The 24,344-nt window shown below is 44.6% G+C and overlaps 1 protein-coding gene across 1 annotated transcript in view; it reads left to right on the plus strand.

Annotated features, from left to right (window-relative positions):
• Positions 1-4,888: 4,888 nt before the first annotated feature.
• Positions 4,889-24,344, plus strand: part of LOC142312716 (germ cell nuclear acidic protein-like) — a 74,940-nt gene continuing 55,484 nt past the window's right edge. The window contains exons 1-2 of the mRNA XM_075351705.1: positions 4,889-4,951; positions 13,425-13,484. Of these exons, the coding sequence (XP_075207820.1) occupies positions 4,889-4,951; positions 13,425-13,484 (123 nt within the window). The remainder of the gene's footprint in view (positions 4,952-13,424; positions 13,485-24,344) is intronic.

A 24,344-nucleotide genomic window follows, 5' to 3' on the forward strand; every position in this document is an offset into this window, starting at 1 on the left:
TCAATGCTGGCAGGTAACTAGCCAGGTCTTTCACCGGGAAGGAACAACGACGGGAAGGGCAGTCTCCAGTAGAGGAAACCGCCTATAACAAAACATGGTATCCATCCCCAGACAGCTGTTTCAGGGTATTTGCCCCTGATCAGTGTGGAGTAAGAAACTGGCTAGTGGGAGCAATGTCTAGTAGAAGACTACATAGGTAAGGATGGTTGTCCTCGGGGAGATCAACATCCAACACCGCGGAGACACCATCACGTGTTTCTCAATCTCCCCGAGGTCAACCATCCTTACCTATATAGTCTTCTACTAGGCATTGCTCCCACTAGCCAGTTTCCTACTCCACACTGATGAGGGGGCAAATACCCCGAAACAGCTGTCTGTGGATGGATACCATGTTTTGGTATAGGCGGTTTCCTTGACTAGAGACTGCCCTTCCCGTGGTTGTTCCTTCCCGGTGAAAGACCTGGCTAGTTTGCTGCCAGCGTTGAGAAACATGTGATGGTGTCTCCGTGGCATTATTGCTTTGCATATATTCCTAAGGGGCCTTCTTCTAGTGTCACTGCGTTGAGAAACACGTGATGGTGTCTCCGCGGTGTTGGATGTTGATCTCCCCAAGGTCAACCATCCTTACCTATGTAGTCTTCTACTAGGTATTGCTCCTACTAGCCAGTTTCCTACTCCACACTGATGAGGGGCAAATACACGGAAACAGCTGTCTGTGGAAGGATACCATGTTTTGGTATAGGCGGTTTCCTTGACTGGAGACTGCCCTTCCCGTGTTTGTTCCTTCCTGGTGAAAGACCTGGCTAGTTTCCTGCCAGCATTGAGAAACCTGTGATTGTGTCTCCGCGGCATTCTTGTTTCACACAGAGAGAACAGAAAGATATGATACCTGTCTAAATTATTGTGATTAGAAAAAACCTTAAAACTTACAAGCATAATGAGCCTGTTTAATTAATCTCCATTCTAGTATACTAGGACATAATGAGATGGATATTAAGGGCTACTTGTTCTCCTTCAGCTAACACAGATGTACTATAAAGTTTGGATACATTTCTGTTTGCTCCGCTGCCTGTGTTTCAACAAACTTTATTTATACCTGAATGTTTTGTTTATATGTGGTTTTTTTTGTGCATTTCCAGTACAGAAACACAATGCATTAAATACACACTTGGATTTTTAAACATGCTGATTTTACACTTCTAATCCAAGATTATGCGGAAATTCCGCATAGAAAACTGCGGGCAAGAGAAATTGACATTCTGCGGATTGAATAAACACACTGCAGATGAATTTATGCAGCGTAAAAAAAAAATACGGTGAACATGAGATTCTATAAGTTCCATTCACTTTACTGGATCTATAAAATGCTGCATTTCTGCTGCAGCAAACATAGAGTGTCGAAAAACTCAATAAAAGCTCATCTTGAGCACACAGCCTTATAGCAACAGAGTTGTGTACAGAATAAAGGCCAGATGGAATCTAGTGACTATATCTGCCTCACTACTGTGAATGGTTCTGTTCAGGGTTTTGTCTGAATAACATTTTGTGGGAATTTACATGGAAACCCCAAGGTACAGTGTTGTGCAAATTAATCGTACGTTGGTTACCAGTCAGTGATTCAAACCAGCTTTAACTGCTTTGAACAGGTGTGAGTGTAGAACCTTGAGTAACAAAATGTGGTTTGACTGGTTTTAGTCAGAAAATAACAGCTAGCTGCCCCCTCAGCTTCAGTTGAGAGCTTGTTTCTGTGACGAGTGGTTTAGTGTAGTTTTTCTTTCAGTGTGATTCGTGCCTGTAAAAATGGATGTTACTCCACAGAAGAGATCTAGAATTATTACTCTTAATGAACATACAAGTCTGACTGTAAGAGAAATCGCTTCCACCGTTAGTATTGGAAAAGCTACCGTTTCAAGAATAATTTGCACACACAATGAAACTGGATCGTTTTCTCTAAAATGAAAGGGAAATGTGGAAGAAAAAGGAAAACGACACCAAGAACTGATAAAACACTTATCAGAAATAGTAAAATTAATGCAAGAAAAACAAGTAAAGACCTCCAAAGAGACGTGTTTGCTGCAGGTATTGATATTAGCGATTCGACTGTACGGTGCAGGCTTCTGGAAGTTGGTCGGAGGGCAACAAAGCCAGTAAAGAAACAACTTCTAACATCTCCAATGAAGGAAAAACGACTCGCATGGGCAAAAAAATATAAATTTTGGAGAACTAGCCAGTGGAAAAAGGTAATTTTCAGTGATGAAACCCATCTTTTTGTTCAAGGGTACAGAGCAAGTGTTAGAAGAAGCAAAAATTAACCATTGCGAGCTGATCATATTCAATAAACTGTAGGAACACCCTCAAAAACAGATGTTTTGGGGCTTCTTTTACAGCTGATGGTACAGGGAGCTTATTTCCTGTTGATGGTATGATGAATTCATCCAAATACATAGACATGTTCAAATCTTTTATTGTGCCATTCATGCGTAAATTTGAAGGGACATTCCAGCAAGATTTGGCTCTATGCCACAATTCCAAGTGTGTGAAGAAATTACTGGAAGAAAATAAAGTAAAAGTGCTGGACTGGCCTGGCAATTCGCCTGACTTAAATCCTATAGAAAATTTGTGGAGCATTGTGAAGAGACGTCTTGGCAAAATGGACTGTACAACCAAAGAACGCATGAGAAACAGAGCCATAAAAGTGTGGTTCCATGATGAAGGATTGAAGAATTTATGCAACAACTTGGTAGAATCAATGCAAAAACGCATTGAAAATCTCATATCTGCTACAGGAGGACATATTTCTTACTTTAATTGGTATGTAGCAGTGCATTATAACATTTTATTATTAAATATTCAAAAATATGTCTTTTTTTGCTGTGTCCCAATTAATTTGCACAGCACTGTAAGTGGTAAGTATAAAAAAAAATAGTATAGGTGTGAACCAAGCCTTATTGTAATATTTGGGAAGCAGAATGAACAAATAAACAGCAGTTCAAGAATTTTTATTTTTTTATGCTGTTCACCATGCATTATAATAAGACCACTGTATTCTGTGGCGTCAGTATGATTTCAGATTTATATAGGGTTTTTTTAATGCTTTGCTACGTTTATGCACTAAATATGCTTCTTTTTTTTGTTTTAAATAAAAGATTTCCTTTATGTCATCATTTTTTTCAGATCTGTAATATAGGCTTGATTTAATATGCTTCTTTTTTTTCCTTAACTAAAAGATTACTTTCATCTCGTCAGTTTTTTCAGATCTGTATGACAGATAGAAAACTACATAGGTAAGGATGGTTGACCTTGGGGAGATCAACATCCAACACCACGGAGACACCATCACGTGTTTCTCAACGCAGTGACACTAGAACAAGGCCCCCTAGGAAAATATGCAAAACAAGAATGACGTGGAGACACCATCACTTGTTTCTCAATGCTGGCAGGTAACTAGCCAGGTCTTTCACCGGGAAGGAACAACGACGGGAAGGGCAGTCTCCAGTAGAGGAAACCGCCTATACCAAAACATGGTATCCATCCCCAGACAGCTGTTTCAGGGTATTTGCCCCTGATCAGTGTGGAGTAAGAAACTGGCTAGTGGGAGCAATGTCTAGTAGAAGACTACATAGGTAAGGATGGTTGTCCTCGGGGAGATCAACATCCAACACCGCGGAGACACCATCACGTGTTTCTCAATCTCCCCGAGGTCAACCATCCTTACCTATATAGTCTTCTACTAGGCATTGCTCCCACTAGCCAGTTTCCTACTCCACACTGATGAGGGGGCAAATACCCCGAAACAGCTGTCTGTGGATGGATACCATGTTTTGGTATAGGCGGTTTCCTTGACTAGAGACTGCCCTTCCCGTGGTTGTTCCTTCCCGGTGAAAGACCTGGCTAGTTTGCTGCCAGCGTTGAGAAACATGTGATGGTGTCTCCGCGGCATTCTTGTTTCACACAGAGAGAACAGAAAGATATGATACCTGTCTAAATTATTGTGATTAGAAAAAACCTTAAAACGTACAAGCATAATGAGCCTGTTTAATTAATCTCCATTCTAGTATACTAGGACATAATGAGATGGATATTAAGGGCTACTTGTTCTCCTTCAGCTAACACAGATGTACTATAAAGTTTGGATACATTTCTGTTTGCTCCGCTGCCTGTGTTTCAACAAACTTTATTTATACCTGAATGTTTTGTTTATATGTGGTTTTTTTTGTGCATTTCCAGTACAGAAACACAATGCATTAAATACACACTTGGATTTTTAAACATGCTGATTTTACACTTCTAATCCAAGATTATGCGGAAATTCCGCATAGAAAACTGCGGGCAAGAGAAATTGACATTCTGCGGATTGAATAAACACACTGCAGATGAATTTATGCAGCGTAAAAAAAAAATACGGTGAACATGAGATTCTATAAGTTCCATTCACTTTACTGGATCTATAAAATGCTGCATTTCTGCTGCAGCAAACATAGAGTGTCGAAAAACTCAATAAAAGCTCATCTTGAGCACACAGCCTTATAGCAACAGAGTTGTGTACAGAATAAAGGCCAGATGGAATCTAGTGACTATATCTGCCTCACTACTGTGAATGGTTCTGTTCAGGGTTTTGTCTGAATAACATTTTGTGGGAATTTACATGGAAACCCCAAGGTACAGTGTTGTGCAAATAAATTGTACGTTGGTTACCAGTCAGTGATTCAAACCAGCTTTAACTGCTTTGAACAGGTGTGAGTGTAGAACCTTGAGTAACAAAATGTGGTTTGACTGGTTTTAGTCAGAAAATAACAGCTAGCTGCCCCCTCAGCTTCAGTTGAGAGCTTGTTTCTGTGACGAGTGGTTTAGTGTAGTTTTTCTTTCAGTGTGATTCGTGCCTGTAAAAATGGATGTTACTCCACAGAAGAGATCTAGAATTATTACTCTTAATGAACATACAAGTCTGACTGTAAGAGAAATCGCTTCCACCGTTAGTATTGGAAAAGCTACCGTTTCAAGAATAATTTGCACACACAATGAAACTGGATCGTTTTCTCTAAAATGAAAGGGAAATGTGGAAGAAAAAGGAAAACGACACCAAGAACTGATAAAACACATCAGAAATAGTAAAATTAATGCAAGAAAAACAAGTAAAGACCTCCAAAGAGACGTGTTTGCTGCAGGTATTGATATTAGCGATTCGACTGTACGGTGCAGGCTTCTGGAAGTTGGTCGGAGGGCAACAAAGCCAGTAAAGAAACAACTTCTAACATCTCCAATGAAGGAAAAACGACTCGCATGGGCAAAAAAATATAAATTTTGGAGAACTAGCCAGTGGAAAAAGGTAATTTTCAGTGATGAAACCCATATTTTTGTTCAAGGGTACAGAGCAAGTGTTAGAAGAAGCAAAAATTAACCATTGCGAGCTGATCATATTCAATAAACTGTAGGAACACCCTCAAAAACAGATGTTTTGGGGCTTCTTTTACAGCTGATGGTACAGGGAGCTTATTTCCTGTTGATGGTATGATGAATTCATCCAAATACATAGACATGTTCAAATCTTTTATTGTGCCATTCATGCGTAAATTTGAAGGGACATTCCAGCAAGATTTGGCTCTATGCCACAATTCCAAGTGTGTGAAGAAATTACTGGAAGAAAATAAAGTAAAAGTGCTGGACTGGCCTGGCAATTCGCCTGACTTAAATCCTATAGAAAATTTGTGGAGCATTGTGAAGAGACGTCTTGGCAAAATGGACTGTACAACCAAAGAACGCATGAGAAACAGAGCCATAAAAGTGTGGTTCCATGATGAAGGATTGAAGAATTTATGCAACAACTTGGTAGAATCAATGCAAAAACGCATTGAAAATCTCATATCTGCTACAGGAGGACATATTTCTTACTTTAATTGGTATGTAGCAGTGCATTATAACATTTTATTATTAAATATTCAAAAATATGTCTTTTTTTGCTGTGTCCCAATTAATTTGCACAGCACTGTAAGTGGTAAGTATAAAAAAAAATAGTATAGGTGTGAACCAAGCCTTATTGTAATATTTGGGAAGCAGAATGAACAAATAAACAGCAGTTCAAGAATTTTTATTTTTTTATGCTGTTCACCATGCATTATAATAAGACCACTGTATTCTGTGGCGTCAGTATGATTTCAGATTTATATAGGGTTTTTTTAATGCTTTGCTACGTTTATGCACTAAATATGCTTCTTTTTTTTGTTTTAAATAAAAGATTTCCTTTATGTCATCATTTTTTTCAGATCTGTAATATAGGCTTGATTTAATATGCTTCTTTTTTTTCCTTAACTAAAAGATTACTTTCATCTCGTCAGTTTTTTCAGATCTGTATGACAGATAGAAAACTACATAGGTAAGGATGGTTGACCTTGGGGAGATCAACATCCAACACCACGGAGACACCATCACGTGTTTCTCAACGCAGTGACACTAGAACAAGGCCCCCTAGGAAAATATGCAAAACAAGAATGACGTGGAGACACCATCACATGTTTCTCAACGCTGGCAGGAAACTAGCCAGGTCTTTCACCGGGAAGGAACAACGACAGGAAGGGCAGTCTCCAGTAGAGGAAACCGCCTATACCAAAACATGGTATCCATCTCCAGACAGCTGTTTCGGGGTATTTGCCCCTGATCAGTGTGGATTAAGAAACTGGCTAGTGGGAGCAATGTCTAGTAGAAGACTACATAGGTAAGGATGGTTGTCCTCGGGGAGATCAACATCCAACACCGCGGAGACACCATCACATGTTTCTCAATCTACTCGAGGTCAACCATCCTTACCTATGTAGTCTTCTACTAGGTATTGCTCCCACTAGCCAGTTTCCTACTCCACACTGATGAGGGGCAAATACACGGAAACAGCTGTCTGTGGAAGGATACCATGTTTTGGTATAGGCGGTTTCCCTGACTGGAGACTGCCCTTCCCGTGGTTGTTCCTTCCTGGTAAAAGACCTGGCTAGTTTCCTGCCAGCGTTGAGAAACATGTGATGGTGTCTCCGCGACATTCTTGTTTCACACAGAGAGAAGAACAGAAAGATATTTTACCTGTGTAAATTATTGTGATTAGAAAAAACCTTAAAACTTACAAGCATAATGAGCCTGTTTAATTAATCTCCATTCTAGTATACTAGGACATAATGAGATGGATATTAAGGGCTACTTGTTCTCCTTCACCTAACACAGATGTACTATAAAGTTTGGATAAATTTCTATTTGCTCCGCTGCCTATGTTTCAACAAACTTTATTTGTACCTGAATGTTTTGTTTATATGTGTTTTTTTTGTGCATTTCCAGTGCAGAAACACAATGCATTAAACACACACTTGGATTTTTGAACATGCGGCTTTTACACTTCTAATCCAAGGTTATGCTGAAATTCCGCATAGAAAACTGCGGGCAAGAGAAATTGACATTCTGCGGATTGAATAAACACACTGCAGATGAATTTATGCAGCGTAAAAAAAAAATACGGTGAACATGAGATTCTATAAGTTCCATTCACTTTACTGGATCTATAAAATGCTGCATTTCTGCTGCAGCAAACATAGAGTGTCGAAAAACTCAATAAAAGCTCATCTTGAGCACACAGCCTTATAGCAACAGAGTTGTGTACAGAATAAAGGCCAGATGGAATCTAGTGACTATATCTGCCTCACTACTGTGAATGGTTCTGTTCAGGGTTTTGTCTGAATAACATTTTGGGGGAATTTACATGGAAACCCCAAGGTACAGTGTTGTGCAAATTAATCGTACGTTGGTTACCAGTCAGTGATTCAAACCAGCTTTAGCTGCTTTGAACAGGTGTGAGTGTAGAACCTTGAGTAACAAAATGTGGTTTGACTGGTTTTAGTCAGAAAATAACAGCTAGCTGCCCCCTCAGCTTCAGTTGAGAGCTTGTTTCTGTGACGAGTGGTTTAGTGTAGTTTTTCTTTCAGTGTGATTCGTGCCTGTAAAAATGGATGTTACTCCACAGAAGAGATCTAGAATTATTACTCTTAATGAACATACAAGTCTGACTGTAAGAGAAATCGCTTCCACCGTTAGTATTGGAAAAGCTACCGTTTCAAGAATAATTTGCACACACAATGAAACTGGATCGTTTTCTCTAAAATGAAAGGGAAATGTGGAAGAAAAAGGAAAACGACACCAAGAACTGATAAAACACTTATCAGAAATAGTAAAATTAATGCAAGAAAAACAAGTAAAGACCTCCAAAGAGACGTGTTTGCTGCAGGTATTGATATTAGCGATTCGACTGTACGGTGCAGGCTTCTGGAAGTTGGTCGGAGGGCAACAAAGCCAGTAAAGAAACAACTTCTAACATCTCCAATGAAGGAAAAACGACTCGCATGGGCAAAAAAATATAAATTTTGGAGAACTAGCCAGTGGAAAAAGGTAATTTTCAGTGATGAAACCCATCTTTTTGTTCAAGGGTACAGAGCAAGTGTTAGAAGAAGCAAAAATTAACCATTGCGAGCTGATCATATTCAATAAACTGTAGGAACACCCTCAAAAACAGATGTTTTGGGGCTTCTTTTACAGCTGATGGTACAGGGAGCTTATTTCCTGTTGATGGTATGATGAATTCATCCAAATACATAGACATGTTCAAATCTTTTATTGTGCCATTCATGCGTAAATTTGAAGGGACATTCCAGCAAGATTTGGCTCTATGCCACAATTCCAAGTGTGTGAAGAAATTACTGGAAGAAAATAAAGTAAAAGTGCTGGACTGGCCTGGCAATTCGCCTGACTTAAATCCTATAGAAAATTTGTGGAGCATTGTGAAGAGACGTCTTGGCAAAATGGACTGTACAACCAAAGAACGCATGAGAAACAGAGCCATAAAAGTGTGGTTCCATGATGAAGGATTGAAGAATTTATGCAACAACTTGGTAGAATCAATGCAAAAACGCATTGAAAATCTCATATCTGCTACAGGAGGACATATTTCTTACTTTAATTGGTATGTAGCAGTGCATTATAACATTTTATTATTAAATATTCAAAAATATGTGTTTTTTTGCTGTGTCCCAATTAATTTGCACAGCACTGTAAGTGGTAAGTATAAAAAAAATAGTATAGGTGTGAACCAAGCCTTATTGTAATATTTGGGAAGCAGAATGAACAAATAAACAGCAGTTCAAGAATTTTTATTTTTTTATGCTGTTCACCATGCATTATAATAAGACCACTGTATTCTGTGGCGTCAGTATGATTTCAGATTTATATAGGGTTTTTTTAATGCTTTGCTACGTTTATGCACTAAATATGCTTCTTTTTTTTGTTTTAAATAAAAGATTTCCTTTATGTCATCATTTTTTTCAGATCTGTAATATAGGCTTGATTTAATATGCTTCTTTTTTTTCCTTAACTAAAAGATTACTTTCATCTCGTCAGTTTTTTCAGATCTGTATGACAGATTGAAAACTACATAGGTAAGGATGGTTGACCTTGGGGAGATCAACATCCAACACCACGGAGACACCATCAAGTGTTTCTCAACGCAGTGACACTAGAACAAGGCCCCCTAGGAAAATATGCAAAACAAGAATGCCATGGAGACACCATCACATGTTTCTCAACGCTGGCAGGAAACTAGCCAGGTCTTTCACTGGGAAGGAACAAGGACAGGAAGGGCAGTCTCCAGTAGAGGAAACCGCCTATATTAAAACATGGTATCCATCCACAGACAGCTGTTTCGGGGTATTTGCCCCTCATCAGTGTGGAGTAGCAAACTGACTAGTGGGAGCAATGCCTAGTAGAAGACTACATAGGTAAGGATGGTTGTCCTCGGGGAGATCAACATCCAACACCACGGAGACACCATCACGTGTTTCTCAATCTCCCCGAGGTCAACCATCCTTACCTATGTAGTCTTCTACTAGGCATTGCTCCCACTAGTCCGTTTCCTACTCCACACTGATGAGGGGCAAATACCCCGAAACAGCTGTCTGTAGATGGACACCATGTTTTGGTATAGGCGGTTTCCTTGACTGGAGACTGCCCTTCCCGTAGTTGTTCCTTCCTCGTGAAATACCTGGCTAGTTTCCTGCCAGCGTTGAGAAACATGTGATGGTGTATCCGCGGCATTCTTGTTTTCCATATATTCCTAAGGGGTCTTGTTCTAGTGTCACTGCCTTGAGTAAGGGCCGTTTCACATTTGCGCTATTTTAACGGATTCGGGCTCCATTACAAATACAGTACAGATCATTTATTTACAGTGGAAGCGCGACATCGTGTGGACACAAGCGGGTACTGCATGACACACACACGCGCCATAGTAACGCGCTTCCAATGTAAATAAATGAACTGTACTACATTAGTGACGGATTCCGTTTGCGTCAAAACAACGCAAGTGTGAAACTAGCCAAACACGTGATGGTGTCTCCACGATGTTGGATGTTGATCTCCCCGAGGTCAACCATCCTTACCTATGTAGTCTTCTACTAGGTATTGCTCCCACTAGCCAGTTTCCTACTCCACACTGATGAGGGGCAAATACGTGGAAACAGCTGTCTGTGGAAGGATACCATGTTTTGGTATAGGCGGTTTCCTTGACTGGAGACTGCCCTTCCCGTGGTTGTTCCTTCCTGGTGAAAGACCTGGCTAGTTTCCTGCCAGCATTGAGAAACCTGTGATGGTGTCTCCGCGGCATTCTTGTTTCACACAGAGAGAAGAACAGAAAGATATTTTACCTGTCTAAATTATTGTGATTAGAAAAAAACTTAAAACTTACAAGCATAATGAGCCTGTTTAATTAATCTCCATTCTAGTATACTAGGACATAATGAGATGGATATTAAGGGCTACTTGTTCTCCTTCAGCTAACACAGATGTACTATAAAGTTTGGATAAATTTCTGTTTGCTCCGCTGCCTGTGTTTCAACAAACTTTATTTATACCTGAATGTTTTGTTTGTATGTGACTTTTTTGTGCATTTCCAGTGCAGAAACACAATGCATTAAATACACACTTGGATTTTTGAACATGCGGATTTTACACTTTTAATCCAAGGTTATGCGGAAATTCCGCATAGAAAACTGCGCGCAAGAGAAATTGACATTCTGCGGATTGAATAAACATACTGCAGATGAATTTATGCAGCGTAAAAGAAAAATACAGTGGACATGAGATTCTATAAATTCCATTCACTTTACTGGATCTATAAAATGCTGCATTTCTTCTGCAGCAAACATAGAGTGTCAAAAAACTCAATAAAAGCTCATCTTGAGCACACAGCCTTATAGCAACAGAGTTGTGTACAGAATAAAGGCCAGATGGAATCTAGTGACTATATCTGCCTCACTACTATGATTTAATATTTTTAAAAGAGAAAATTTGTAAAAAAAAAAAAGCCCCATAATGTGCCATGCAATTTTTGTTTTTCTATTTTAGTCCTCTACCTTTTAGGTACATCCTTTACATTTGAAGTGACAATAGCCAGCATCACACGGATCCTCTAAGTGTCAGAAGAGCAGAATACTCAAGTGACCCAATTTTGGAAATTACACCACTATCGGATTTCATCGAAGCTTGCAAATGTGCCATTGTAGGGCCATTATATTTAGGGTTCTTCTCGGTACACTAATGCCAAAAATTGCCAAAAATGTGGGCATTACATGTGGTTTAGGCACACTGTGGGGCTCAGAAGAGAGAGGAGAATTTGGATTTGGGAGTGCAAATTTTATTGTATTTCTTGGGGGGAAGGAGCCTGGCGCTCTTCCAAAGCATCTGGGCTACCAGTAACATGATATGAGTAATATATATATATATATATATATATATATATATATATATATATATATAATTTATTTGACTAATATCACACACTAAAAAACGTGTTTTCTTTTTACAAGAAAAAAGTTTTGCATCACCATATTTTGCTGGCTATGCTTTTTCTATATTTCTGCAGACAGAGTCATGTGAGGGATTGTTTTTTGCAGGATAAGTTGACGTTTTTATTTGTACCATTTTCGTGTACATAACATTTTTTAATCTCTTTCTATTCCCATTTTTGGGAATCAGAATGAAAAAAGAATTGTTTTTTAGATTTTATTTATGGCGTTCACTGTTTGGTTAAAAAGATAAGGCAGATTTATTCCTCGGGTCAGTGTGATTATAGCGATATCCCATTTATGGGTTTTTTTGATGTCAAAATTTTGTTTCTCTATCACTATCTTCTGAGAGGTATAACCTTTTTAATTTTTTTTTCTCTGGATGAACTGATCGTGAACCATGTTATTTTCAAGACAAGATGACATTTTCAGAGATACCAAAATTTTTTATCGTGTTTTATTGCACTTTTTTCGGCAGTATGATAGAAATGCATACTTTTTTCCATTTTTTAAGGTGTTCACTGAAGGGGTTAACTAGTGAGAGGTTGATAGCTCTAGGTGTTCTGGATGCAGATTATGTGCACTTTGTTATTACATAAATGTGTGTATAGCCAGAATATTTTTTATTTATTTAGATTTCTTTATATATTTTTTACTGAGTCCCTTTATTATTCTGATCACTGGTCTCGGCTGAGCCTCCGGCAGCATAAGACACACTGGTACACCTATTTGTGTGGACGCATTTCAAAGTCGGACATAGTACGGATACGTCCAATGTAGGGAAGGATTAAAAAATAATCAAGAATCAGTGAAATGACTGAATCCGCAATAGACATTTTTGCTGAATTTGTGTCAGAACATGTGAAATCTAGTCACAACTGCAGGTTTTCATTGTTTTTCTAATTATATAAGTGTCCATTTTAGTAGCACACATTATACTGTATGGTCAGGTGTTGTTTTGCACATGCTGTGCCATTTTCTAGGTAATTGTGGAAAGATTTTAGCACTGCTATAAGTAGAAGTGGAGAGCAGTGTCAGCAGCTGCCCTCCCTCAATCTGTGGTATTCAGCGCAGACGTTTTGTCTTTATACACAGACATTTTGTCTTTATACACAGACGCTCTGTCTTTATACACAGACATTTTGTCTTTATACACAGACATTTTGTCTTTATACACAGACATTTTGTCTTTATACACAGACGTTTTGTCTTTATACAGTAATTGCCCCAGTGCTTAATGTCGTGTGCGGGTTCAGGACGACGAGAACTGAGGTGAGACGCCTCATAATGCAGAATGCTACTGCGGCGTCGAGCGCGTCCACCTCACAGCCCTCACTTTTAAAAGCCCGCCAAAAATAATCGTGCGGCAGTGCGGAGCGCGCCGCTTCCAAATATGGAACAACTGACGTAGCCGGGTAAACTCCGCCCATTGCATTACGTCACACGGGGAAGTAGCGAGCTCTCGTCACTGCGCCTGCGCGTATGATCATCATCTCGGCGCTCGATTGCGGGTGCTGCCTGGAGGCGCCGGATAGAAAAGGATGTGAGTGATGATCGCGATCATAGGAGCGTCTGCGAGAATGGCGGCTACTGTCACCAGCAACCCGTCACAGCTGCTTCCGCTCGGTAATGCTAGGGTTTCAGATTGAAGCTGCCCGCTGTGCGCAGCTGCTGGGGAGCCTGAGCTCCATGCGTTCTGCCTGGGTTACACTGATTTACAGGCTTCCTTTATGTCTCGGCAGAGCTGGTGATAAGTGTATAGGCTCCCGTATACACATCGTCATGAAGAGTGATAAGGAGATTGTGGGCAGCTGCTGGGGTTTGATGACTTTGTCAGTGTCCTGTATGTTGGGTGCTGGGCTGTGATCTTGGTGTCAGTCACTGCCGTGGCTGCCTCCGGGCCGTGTCTGTGGCTACCGCCGGGCCGTGTGTGTGTGGCTGCCTCCGGGCCGTGTGTGTGGCTGCCTCCGGGCCGTGTGTGTGGCTGCCTCCGGGCCGTGTGTGTGGCTGCCTCCGGGCCGTGTGTGTGGCTGCCTCCGGGCCGTGTGTGGCTGCCTCCGGGCCGTGTGTGTGGCTGCCTCCGGGCCGTGTGTGTGGCTGCCTCCGGGCCGTGTGTGTGGCTGCCTCCGGGCCGTGTGTGGCTGCCTCCGGGCCGTGTGTGTGGCTGCCTCCGGGCCGTGTGTGTGGCTGCCTCCGGGCCGTGTGTGTGGCTGCCTCCGGGCCGTGTGTGTGGCTGCCTCCGGGCCGTGTGTGGCTGCCTCCGGGCCGTGTGTGGCTGCCTCCGGGCCGTGTGTGGCTGCCTCCGGGCCGTGTGTGGCTGCCTCCGGGCCGTGTGTGGCTGCCTCCGGGCCGTGTGTGGCTGCCGCGGGGCCGTGTGTGGCTGCCGCGGGGCCGTGTGTGTGTGTGTGTGGCTGCCGCCGGGCTGTGTGTGTGGCTGCCGCCGGGCTGTGTGTGTGTGTGGCTGCCGCCGGGCTGTGTGTGTGTGGCTGCCTCCGGGCCGTGTGTGTGTGGCTGCCTCCGGGCCGTGTGTGTGTGGCTGCCTCCGGGCCGTGTGTGTGTGTGTGGCTGCCGCCGGGCCGTGTGTGTGGCTACCGCGGGGCTGTCTATGGCTGCCGCCGGGCTGTGTGTGTGTGGCCGCCGCCGGGCTGTGTGTGGCTGCCTCCGGGCTGTGTGTGTGTGTGTGGCTGCCTCCGGGCTGTGTGTGTGTGTGTGGCTGCCTCCGGGCTGTGTGTGTGTGTGTGGCTGCCTCCGGGCTGTGTGTGTGTGTGGCTGCCTCCGGGCTGTGTGTGTGTGTGGCTGCCTCCGGGCTGTGTGTGTGTGTGGCTGCCTCCGGGCTGTGTGTGTGTGTGGCTGCCTCCGGGCTGTGTGTGTGTGTGGCTGCCGCCGGGCTGTGTGTGTGTGTGGCTGCCGCCGGGCTGTGTGTGTGTGGCTGCCTCCGGGCTGTGTGTGTGTGTGGCTGCCTCCGGGCTGTGTGTGTGTGTGTGGCTGCCTCCGGGCTGTGTGTGTGTGTGTGGCTGCCTCCGGGCTGTGTGTGTGTGGCTGCCTCCGGGCTGTGTGTGTGTGTGTGGCTGCCTCCGGGCTGTGTGTGTGTGTGGCTGCCGCCGGGCTGTGTGTGTGTGTGGCTGCCGCCGGGCTGTGTGTGTGTGGCTGCCGCCGGGCTGTGTGTGTGTGGCTGCCTCCGGGCTGCCGTCTCGGCGTAAGTCACGGCTGGGGCTGCCTCTGGGCTGCGGTCTCGGCGTAAGTCACGGCTGGGGGGGCCGCCGGGCTGCGATGTTGGCGTAAGTCACGGCTGGGGGTGCCGCTGGGCTGCGGTCTCTGCGTAAGTCACGGCTGGGGGGGCTGCCGTCTCGGCGTAAGTCACGGCTGGGGGGGCTGCCGTCTCGGCGTAAGTCACGGCTGGGGCTGCCGCCGGGCTGCGATGTTGGCGTAAGTCACGGCTGGGGGTGCCGCTGGGCTGTGATCAGGAGAAATGCTGTGCTCCTGTGAGTGCTGGCACTCTGACGACATTCACATGAAGTGAGTCATCACAGTGACTGCGGTCATCATCTGACCCCACGCTGTCATGGCAACACATTGGTGCCCCATGACTGAATTTACCTACATATAGAAGTGTTCTACAGGTGGATGCTACTTTAATGTTGACAGTTAATTTATATAGAAAACCAAAAACTCCGTGCCCACCCCAGGTAATTGTATGGTGGAAAAGATTGCCAGACACAGCTGCACCAATCACAAGCCACCAGGTGACAATGAACGCTGCTGGTCCAAGCATACAATGTAAATACTACAGCCTAGGCTGAAGGAGGGAGGGTGAAGAATATAAAGTATATTAATCCCATCACCCCACACATGCTCCCCTCCTAACCAGCCATGATCAGATAAGGCATTGTCACCTTGGCACATGATGTGCAGCAGGTGAATAGCCAAGTCGGGGGGCAGAGGCCTCGATGCGCGTTTTACCTGACAAAGCCATGCTTGGTGAAACCTGTGTCGAGACCTCTGCCCCCCGACTTGGCTGTTCACCTATTCGCTACATGGTCGCTGGTGAGCTGTCAAACAGGCAGATCTCACCAGTGACCATCCACCAGCGACATGGAAGCGATGCTGCGCTTGCAGGGAGCCGGAGTCTGGAAGCTGCGGACACTGGTAAACATCGGCTAACCAAGCGCTTGTTACCTGATATTTACCTTGGTTACCAGCGCACACCGCTTGCGCCGGCTCCCTGCACTCCTAGCCACAGTACACATCGGGTTAATAAGCAAACTGCTGTGCTTATTTACGTGATCTGTACTGCAGCTACATGTGCAGGGAGCCGGCACTGGCAGCCTGAGAGCGGCGGTGCTAGTAACTTATGTAAATATCGGGTAACCAAGAAAGGGCTTCCCGATATTTACCTTGGTTACAGCTTTCCGCAGGCTGCCAGAAGCCGGCTCCTTGCTTCCTGCACGTTCAGATCGTTGCTCTCTCGCTGTCACACACAGCGATGTGCGCTTCACAGCGGGAGACCAACGTCAAAAAAATGAACCAGGGCTGTGTGTAACGAGCAGCGATCTCACAGCAGGGGCCAGATCGCTGCTCAGTGTCACACACAGCGAGATCGCTAATGAGGTCACTGCTGCGTCACAAAATCCGTGACTCAGCAGCGATCTCGCTGTGTGTGAAGCAGGGCTGTGGAGTCGGTAAGCCAAACCTTCGACTCCGACTCCTCAAATTCTCTTGCACCGACTCCGGCTACGTCGCCGACTCCTACATATATTGCTTATAGTTAGGTGAAAAATTTATTGTAGTACATGAATATGTGTATGTGAACATCAGACATTTAATAATTTTTATGATACAATCAAGATATTTGGATAGAACATAAAATATATTTATTGGAATACAACTTAAAACACAAAAAACTGTAATAAATTGTAAATATGTAATACACTATGTAATATACAGTAGATTACATATATATCTTGTGTGTGTATATACACTGTATATATATATATATATATATATGTGTGTGTGTGTGTGTGTGTGTGTGTGTGTGTGTGTGTATAAGCGCTCGCTGGCCTGATGCCCGGACGTCCCCTCCGGAAGGGAAGGAGGGGACGTCCGGGCATCAGGCCAGCGAGCGCTTGCGCATAACGCTGGAGGAATAGGGCAAAGTGCGGTCACGAGGTTATGGGCGGCACTTACTGATGACACTAACAGCGCCGCCCATAACCTCGTGCCCGCGCAAAGCGTCACAGCGGTCACACGTGCACACAGTGCACGGCACCGCTACAGTGTAACAGCGCATGCGCGGGACCACGGGCACCCAGGGGCGGTGTCATGAGCTTTCAAAATCAGCGTTCGGGGGCGGCATAAATATGCTGGAGGAACAGCAACGGACCCCAGGCAGCCCGCCCACATGGAAAATTTAAGAAATTTACATACGAAAAGGTACCAGTTTACAAAGTGTTTATTTTGGGATAAAAGGTGCCACAAAAACTATAGGAAGCTTCCTAGAATGCAGCCCAGGAGCTGCAGAGGGGGGAACTTTTAGCTTTATAGCTAAATTTCTGATGACAGGTTCCCTTTAACAAAAGGGATCCTTGATGACCTGCCTATGACTGTAGGGTGTGGGTCTTCATTTCAAAATAATTTTCTAGCCTCTATGTTTTGCTGTGGGTTTGTGGTCAAATTTCACCAGGTAGATGCACTTTTTGGTTTGGTAATGTAATTTTTGTTATGTTCCAATAAAAAATACAAATGATAAAATGTATGTGATTCTTTGTGATGCAAAAAAATCAAAAGAGAATATTTGTTTGAAAATGTGTTTAATAATAAAATTCTGATTGAAAAATAAAGGAATTTCAATTTTTTTTATCCAATATATTTTATTAAGGTAAAAAAAAATAAATAAATGTAGACACATTAATAAGAACATATGTACAAATAAAACAGGATCAGAGGAAATGTTGAGCTGTTTCTTCAATTTCACTCTTGTCCCATGGGTGTCTGCTGATCCGGCTGCACATCACCAACACTGGAGTACTGCCAGTGCACGGCACCTTCTGGACTCATGAAGTAGTAAGTGAAGGTTTCTCATACCAACACACCCGAGTTAGAAGGTCTTCCCGAGACCACGTTGCTCAATGGATAAATTTCAGCCTGCTGTGTTTCCTCAACTTGCTGAGAGCTGTACTCTCGAGCAGAGGGCTGCTTCTCACTTGCGAGTTTCTCGCAGTAGAGCAATGCGAGAAAATCTCACATTGGAATCGGACACATGTTAGTGAATGATTCAGCTCCCATTTGTGATTTTTTTTTTTTTCCTCAGTCCAAATCGGACAGAAAAAAATCGCAGCATGCTGCTTTTTTGCGAGTTTCTACTGTGAGTTTCTCCAATGCAAGTCTATGGGAGCGTGTAAAAAAAAAAAAAAAAAATGGATGTCACGGGACAGCACTCACACCATCCTAGTGACATCCGATTTTCTAAATACTCCCAATAGGAGCTAGAAGAAAAGGAATTTACGGTAAGTAACAAAATTCCCTATTTCTCGCATGTTTCCCAAAACACTGGAAACGAGTGATGTCTCACAATGTCTGTCAATCACTATTCTCTGTCAGTCGGTCTCTATTCTCTCTCTCTGTCGGTCGGTCAATATCTCTGTTCCTCACTCTCTGTCCATGTCGGTCTATCCCTCTCCCCCCCTCTCTCATACTCACCGATCACCAGCGCGGCGCTGCACGGCGGTCACACTGCTGCGGCGGCTTCTCCTCTTTTGAAAAACCCAACCGCTCATTATTCAATCTCGTATTCCCTGCTTTCCATGCCCACCGGCGCCTATGATTGGTTGCAGTCAGACACGCCCCCACGCTGAGTGATAGCTGTCTCACTGCAACCAATCACAGCAGCCGGTGGGCATGTCTGTGCTGTGCAGTAAAATAAATAAATAATTTAAAAAAAACGGCGTGCAGTCCCCCCCCCCCCAATTTTAATACCAGCCAGATAAAGCCATACGGCTGAAGGCTGGTATTCTCAGGATGGGCAGCCCCCCAGCCTAACAATATCAGCCAGCAGCCGCCCAGAGTGGCCGCAGCTATTAGATGCGACTGTACCCGGCTCTTTCCGATTTTCCCTGGTGCGTTGGCAATCGGGGTAATAAGGAGTTAATGGCAGCCCATAGCTGCCACTAAATCCTAGATTAATCATTGCAGGTGTCTGAGATACCCCCAATGATTAACCTGTAAATTAAAGTTAAATGATTTTTTTCAGTGTGTGTGTTTATTTGAAATAATAACAAAGACCCTCGTTCACCACTTTATTAAGTACCCAAAAAACACCTCCATGTCAGGCGTAATCCACGGAGGTCCAATGTCGCTTCCAGCTCTGCTACATGAAGGTGACAGGAGCTGCAGAAGACACCGCCGCTCCTGTCACCTCCACGCAGCAACTGAGGTGAGAAGCGCGATCAGCTGATGTCAGTCAGGTTACTCGCGGACACCGCTGGATCCTCCAACAGTGACAGCAAGTCACCCGAGTGACAGCGATGAAGTCACAGGTGAGTTGCGGTCACGGGGGGAGGATCCAGCTGGCCGCGGGTAACCTGAGTGACAGCAGCGGTAATCACGCTGCTCAATTCAGTCACTCAGGGGATTAGCGGTCACCGGGGAGTCCTTCACGGGTGACCGCTAATCAGGACGCGACACAGACAGAGCTGCGGCATGACAATGAAGTCAGGTGAAGTTCACCCGAGTTCATTCTGATCGTGCGGCTGTGTCTGCTGTCATCTGCCATTCAGCTCTGCTACATGGCTGGCTGTGGCTGCTGTCAGCGGCCATGTAGCAGAGCTGAATGGCAGATGACAGCTGCTGAGAAAAAAAAGGATCACACGCACTGCAATCATGAGAAAAATCTCAGGATCGCAGTGCAGTTGCATTGCACTCTGACCTAACGTGAACTAAAATCAGCCGAATTTTTTTCAGCCAACTCGGACCGATTTTACTTTTCTGGTTCTAACTGGGTGGTTGTGTGGAGAATCCTCCACTGACTAGTCATGATTCCAAAGGTGCACTCCACATATCTGCGTGCACGACTCAGCCTACAATTAAAAATCCTCCGCCGGGTATCCAGTCCCCTCCGTGGGTATGGGCGCAGCAGGTTTGGCAAGAAAGGAAAAGCCTCATCCGATACCATCACAAAGGGGACTGGATCTGTGGAGCCCGGCAAAGGTTATGGGGCTGGGAGCGTTGCGCAATCTTGAAGAATTTGCAGTCCAATCTGTGATAATCGCAACACCCGGGAATCCCCCGTACTGCCATAAGCACCGACATCTATGGCAACAAATTTGTAATGTGCATCAGCCACCGCCATGAGGACCACTGAAAAATACTTCTTATAATTAAAGAAGAGTGATCCTGATCGCGGTGGCTTCTGAACTCTTACATGTTTGCCATCGACCGCACCTATGAAGTTTGGGAAGTTGGCCACAGTTTGAAAGCCTGCTGCAATCTGCAGCCAACTTTCCTCGGTTGGGGAAGGCATCACCATGGGCTGCAACTTCTGCCAGATCACGCCACATGTGCACCTCACAATTCCGGAGATGGTTGATTTGCCAACGCGAACTTGCAGGTGCAGGGATGTGAAGCTCTCTCCAGTGGCCAGAAACCTGCAAATTACAAGTAGAAAGAATTAGAAAAACACACAAATATAAAGCATTGTATGCATTTAAAAATTAACTCTTCACATGATCTAATATATAAAGTTGAGTGTATGTATGTATCTCCGCTAAAGCAATGTGCACACACACATTTACAATCACGAAATTTTGCTCAGACGCCTCAAGTGACTCAGGGTACATCATAGACTATGCTTTTAAGGGAACATGTAACCACGCACTTTCCAGTTACTTTCAAAAAAACCTGCATCCATTAAAGTGAATGGATCTGGGAGGTACAAATCATTAATAGGAGCTGAGATTGGTTGCTATAGGATCAAGGTACACTCTTTTTAGTATAAGAAGCTTATGTGTGAGGCGTTATGATGTTGATGGAGAGAGAGAGAGAGTGAAAGACAGACAGAGAAAGAGACAGACAGATGAAAAGACAGACAGAGGAAGACATGTAACGATACAGTCAAAGACACAGACAGAAAGAGATAGACAGGGAGAGATAGAGACAGCCAGGGAAAGAGACATTAAGAGACAGGGCGAGAGACAGTTAGGGGTACTTTGCACGTTGCGACATCGCTACTGCGATATTGTCGGGGTCAAATCGAAAGTGACGCACATCCGGCACCAGTAACATCTATGCGTAAGGAAGGATGTGGGCAGGATGTTTACGTCCCACTCATCTCCGCCCCTCCGCTTCTATTGGCCGCCTGCCGTGTGACGTCGCTGTGATGCCACACGACCCGCCCCCTTAGGAAGGAGGCGGGTAGCCGGCCAGAGCGACGTCTCCTGGCAGGTGAGTGCATGTGAAGCTGCCGTAGCGATAATGTTCGCTATGGCAGCGATCACAAGATATCGCATGTGCGACGGGGGCGGGTACTATCGCGCTCGACATTGCTAGCATCGGCTAGCGATGTTGCAGCATGCAAAGTACCCCTTACTATCCCGGGCAACACTGGTTACTACAGCTAGTCTCCGTATACAAAAGTAGTTTCATTTGGTTGGGGTCATGGCTCTACAGAGAGTAACTACACTATCTCCACAACAAAATAAAAAAATATGGCATTGATTTATGAAGAACGCCACATTACATGTCAGTCTTGATGAACAGTACCCTTGGGTTAGATGTGCTAAATTGGCGCATCTTTCACCTGCCACATGCAATCCCGAACAATATACTCTAGTTTGATTTTTTTTTAAAAAAAAATATAAATATATACACAAAAAGGATTTTTGAAGTTGCTTACCGCAAGGTGATGAGCAGCCGCTCCTCAGCAGACACTGGCTTCCTCATTCTCGTATCGGCATACGATAAACCATCATGGATCAATGATAACAGTCGTCAAAGCCGATGGGAAGACGACAAAAAGATGTGAACTTTTCAGGATATCTGCCAAAAAAAAGAAGCAATTAATTACAAATATAAAGAAAAAAAAAATATGTAGATACATACGTAAAGAGAGATATAGATAAAGAATAAAGAGAGACAGAGATAAGGATAGCTAAATAAATATAGATAGATGGATAGATAAAGGGATAGATAGATAGAGGGATAGATGGATATATAGAGGGATAGATAGATAAAGGGATAGATAGAGGGATAGATAGATGGAGGGATAGATAGAGGGATAGATAGAGGGATAGATAGAGGGATAGATAGAGGGATAGATAAAGGGATAGATAGATAGATATATAGAGGGATAGATAGATAAAGGGATAGATAGATAAAGGGATAGATAGAGGGATAGATAGATAAAGGGATAGATAGATAGATAGATGGAGGGATAGATAGATAAAGGGATAGATAGATAGATAGATGGAGGGATAGATGGAGGGATAGATAGATGGAGGGATAGATAGATAAAGGCATAGATAGATAGATGGAGAGATAGATAGATAGATGGAGGAATAGATAGAGGGATAGATAGATAGATGGAGGGATAGATAGATAAAGAGATAGATAGATAGATAGATAAAGGCATAGATAGATAGAGGGATAGATAGATAGATATAGATAGATGATAAATAGATCCACATATAGAGATAGATAATTAGAAACAGTGTTTTCAGGTTTCTTACCTTCTTTAATCTTGATAAAGAACACTAAAATGCCCTTTGGCTTCATGAGCCACAAGCAGGGGATGTACCCACAATCTTTTTCTTTGTGCCTAAAAAAGGAAGGTTAAAATTTAACACAGGAAAAAAATAGTTAATTAGTATAGAAAAAAAAACAAAAAAAAGATACCTGTTGTCTCCGACGACGTAGAAGTGGATTAAAGTCACCAAAAGGTGCTGAAAGTGCGGTCTGTGTAGCTGCGGTAGGCCTTCAGTGTTCAGGTTCACCCGGTTATAAAAGTAATGATCACCGGTCTCTTCATCCTCGATGAAACCATAACCCTCTTTCTGGTTGAACTTTACCACCGTTCCGACGGTATACTGCCTTTCGAATTCCTCACTCCGGGGACCAGCCATCATTTCACGGGCCACGGTCTCGGCCAGCAGCCTCTCCTGTACCGGATCGGGTTCTGGTGATGGGGACTTCCGCCGAATCTGGGACGACGGCTGCACTGGATCCCAAAAGAAACCCCACTCGTCCTTTTCGAGCTCCCGGGCATATGGTTCTTCCGGGGCCGGAACTGTTAACGTGGGTTGAAGATCCCACCGCGACTGGCGGGGGTATCTCCGGGCACGGGTATGGGGTTCCCAGGAGCCTGTTCCCCGACGGCAGCTGTGCGGTGTAAGTCGCTCGGACCTCGGTCGTGGTCTCTCCGGTCGCGGCGTCCCAGGTCGTAACCCAGGTGACTTTCGTGGGCCGCTCCGGTCCTCCGGGTACAGCCGGTAGGTTGAGAGGAAGTCCTTCCGCAGCCGCAGTCTGCTTAGGGCGTCCTCTGCCCGGGTTAGTTGCTGCTAGCGCGGCCACCACATCTTGCTGCTTTCCTGCGGTATCCATCTCGTTTTCAGTCAGCGTCTCTGGTAATGGCGTCGGGGTCAGTGGAGATGCTGGAGGAAGTGGAGGCGGGCCTACTTTTCCCGCTCTTGGGTATACTCCACCCCCAGTCTCACACATCAGATCGACCCCTCCGTGGCGGTTCTTCTTTTTTTCTGAAACACCGCCCACTTCACATATCTTCCTCAGCATCCTGGGGCCAACACCTCCCCTCTTTGAGCGGCGCACTCCGCACTTCTTTTTCTTCACCGGCCAGCCCCAGGCTCTTCTTTTGGCGCCAATTCTTCGAGCGCTTACTGTGTCCTTGAAGATGACGGCCATCTTGCCGCCATCTTGTGCCCGGTCCAACGCCTTAAGCACCACTCGTTCTTCCCACCAAGGGATCGGGACTCTTTGCATATAATCCGGATCCTGACGACTATGCCACATGTAACGGGGTGCCAGGGGCGCCTCGGGGGTTCTAGTCATGGCCCCTTTTTCTGTCAGGCTTACCCCTGGCTCCGCCGTCACCATCGGGACAGGAGATGACTTGGTGGGGCAGAGTGTGGTGGTGCAGACGCCGTCGTCGGTTGTACAGAGACTCTGCAGACATGGATCAATTGAACCAGTAGGCATTTTTATTAAACACTTCTTCTTCACAGAGGCACAACACTTCAGGTGACTTCACACTTCTTGGCTGAGGGGAAAAACCTGTCCTGACGTCTCCTCCAGTGGGGATGTGCCCGGCTAATCCGCTTCACCTGGCTCCCACTACGGCTACCCACAGACCGGACCCACTCCGGTACTGCTTCGCACTTGAGGTTCCACCTTCTCCTCTTCTCTCCGGCTTTCCTATTCACTCAGCTCCCACACTCTGCCCCTTCTCTGCTTCTTCTCTCCCGTCCCGGACCCAACTGCCTT

This window comes from Anomaloglossus baeobatrachus, chromosome 5 (genome assembly GCF_048569485.1).
Source record: "Anomaloglossus baeobatrachus isolate aAnoBae1 chromosome 5, aAnoBae1.hap1, whole genome shotgun sequence".
Taxonomy (NCBI): domain Eukaryota; kingdom Metazoa; phylum Chordata; class Amphibia; order Anura; family Aromobatidae; genus Anomaloglossus; species Anomaloglossus baeobatrachus.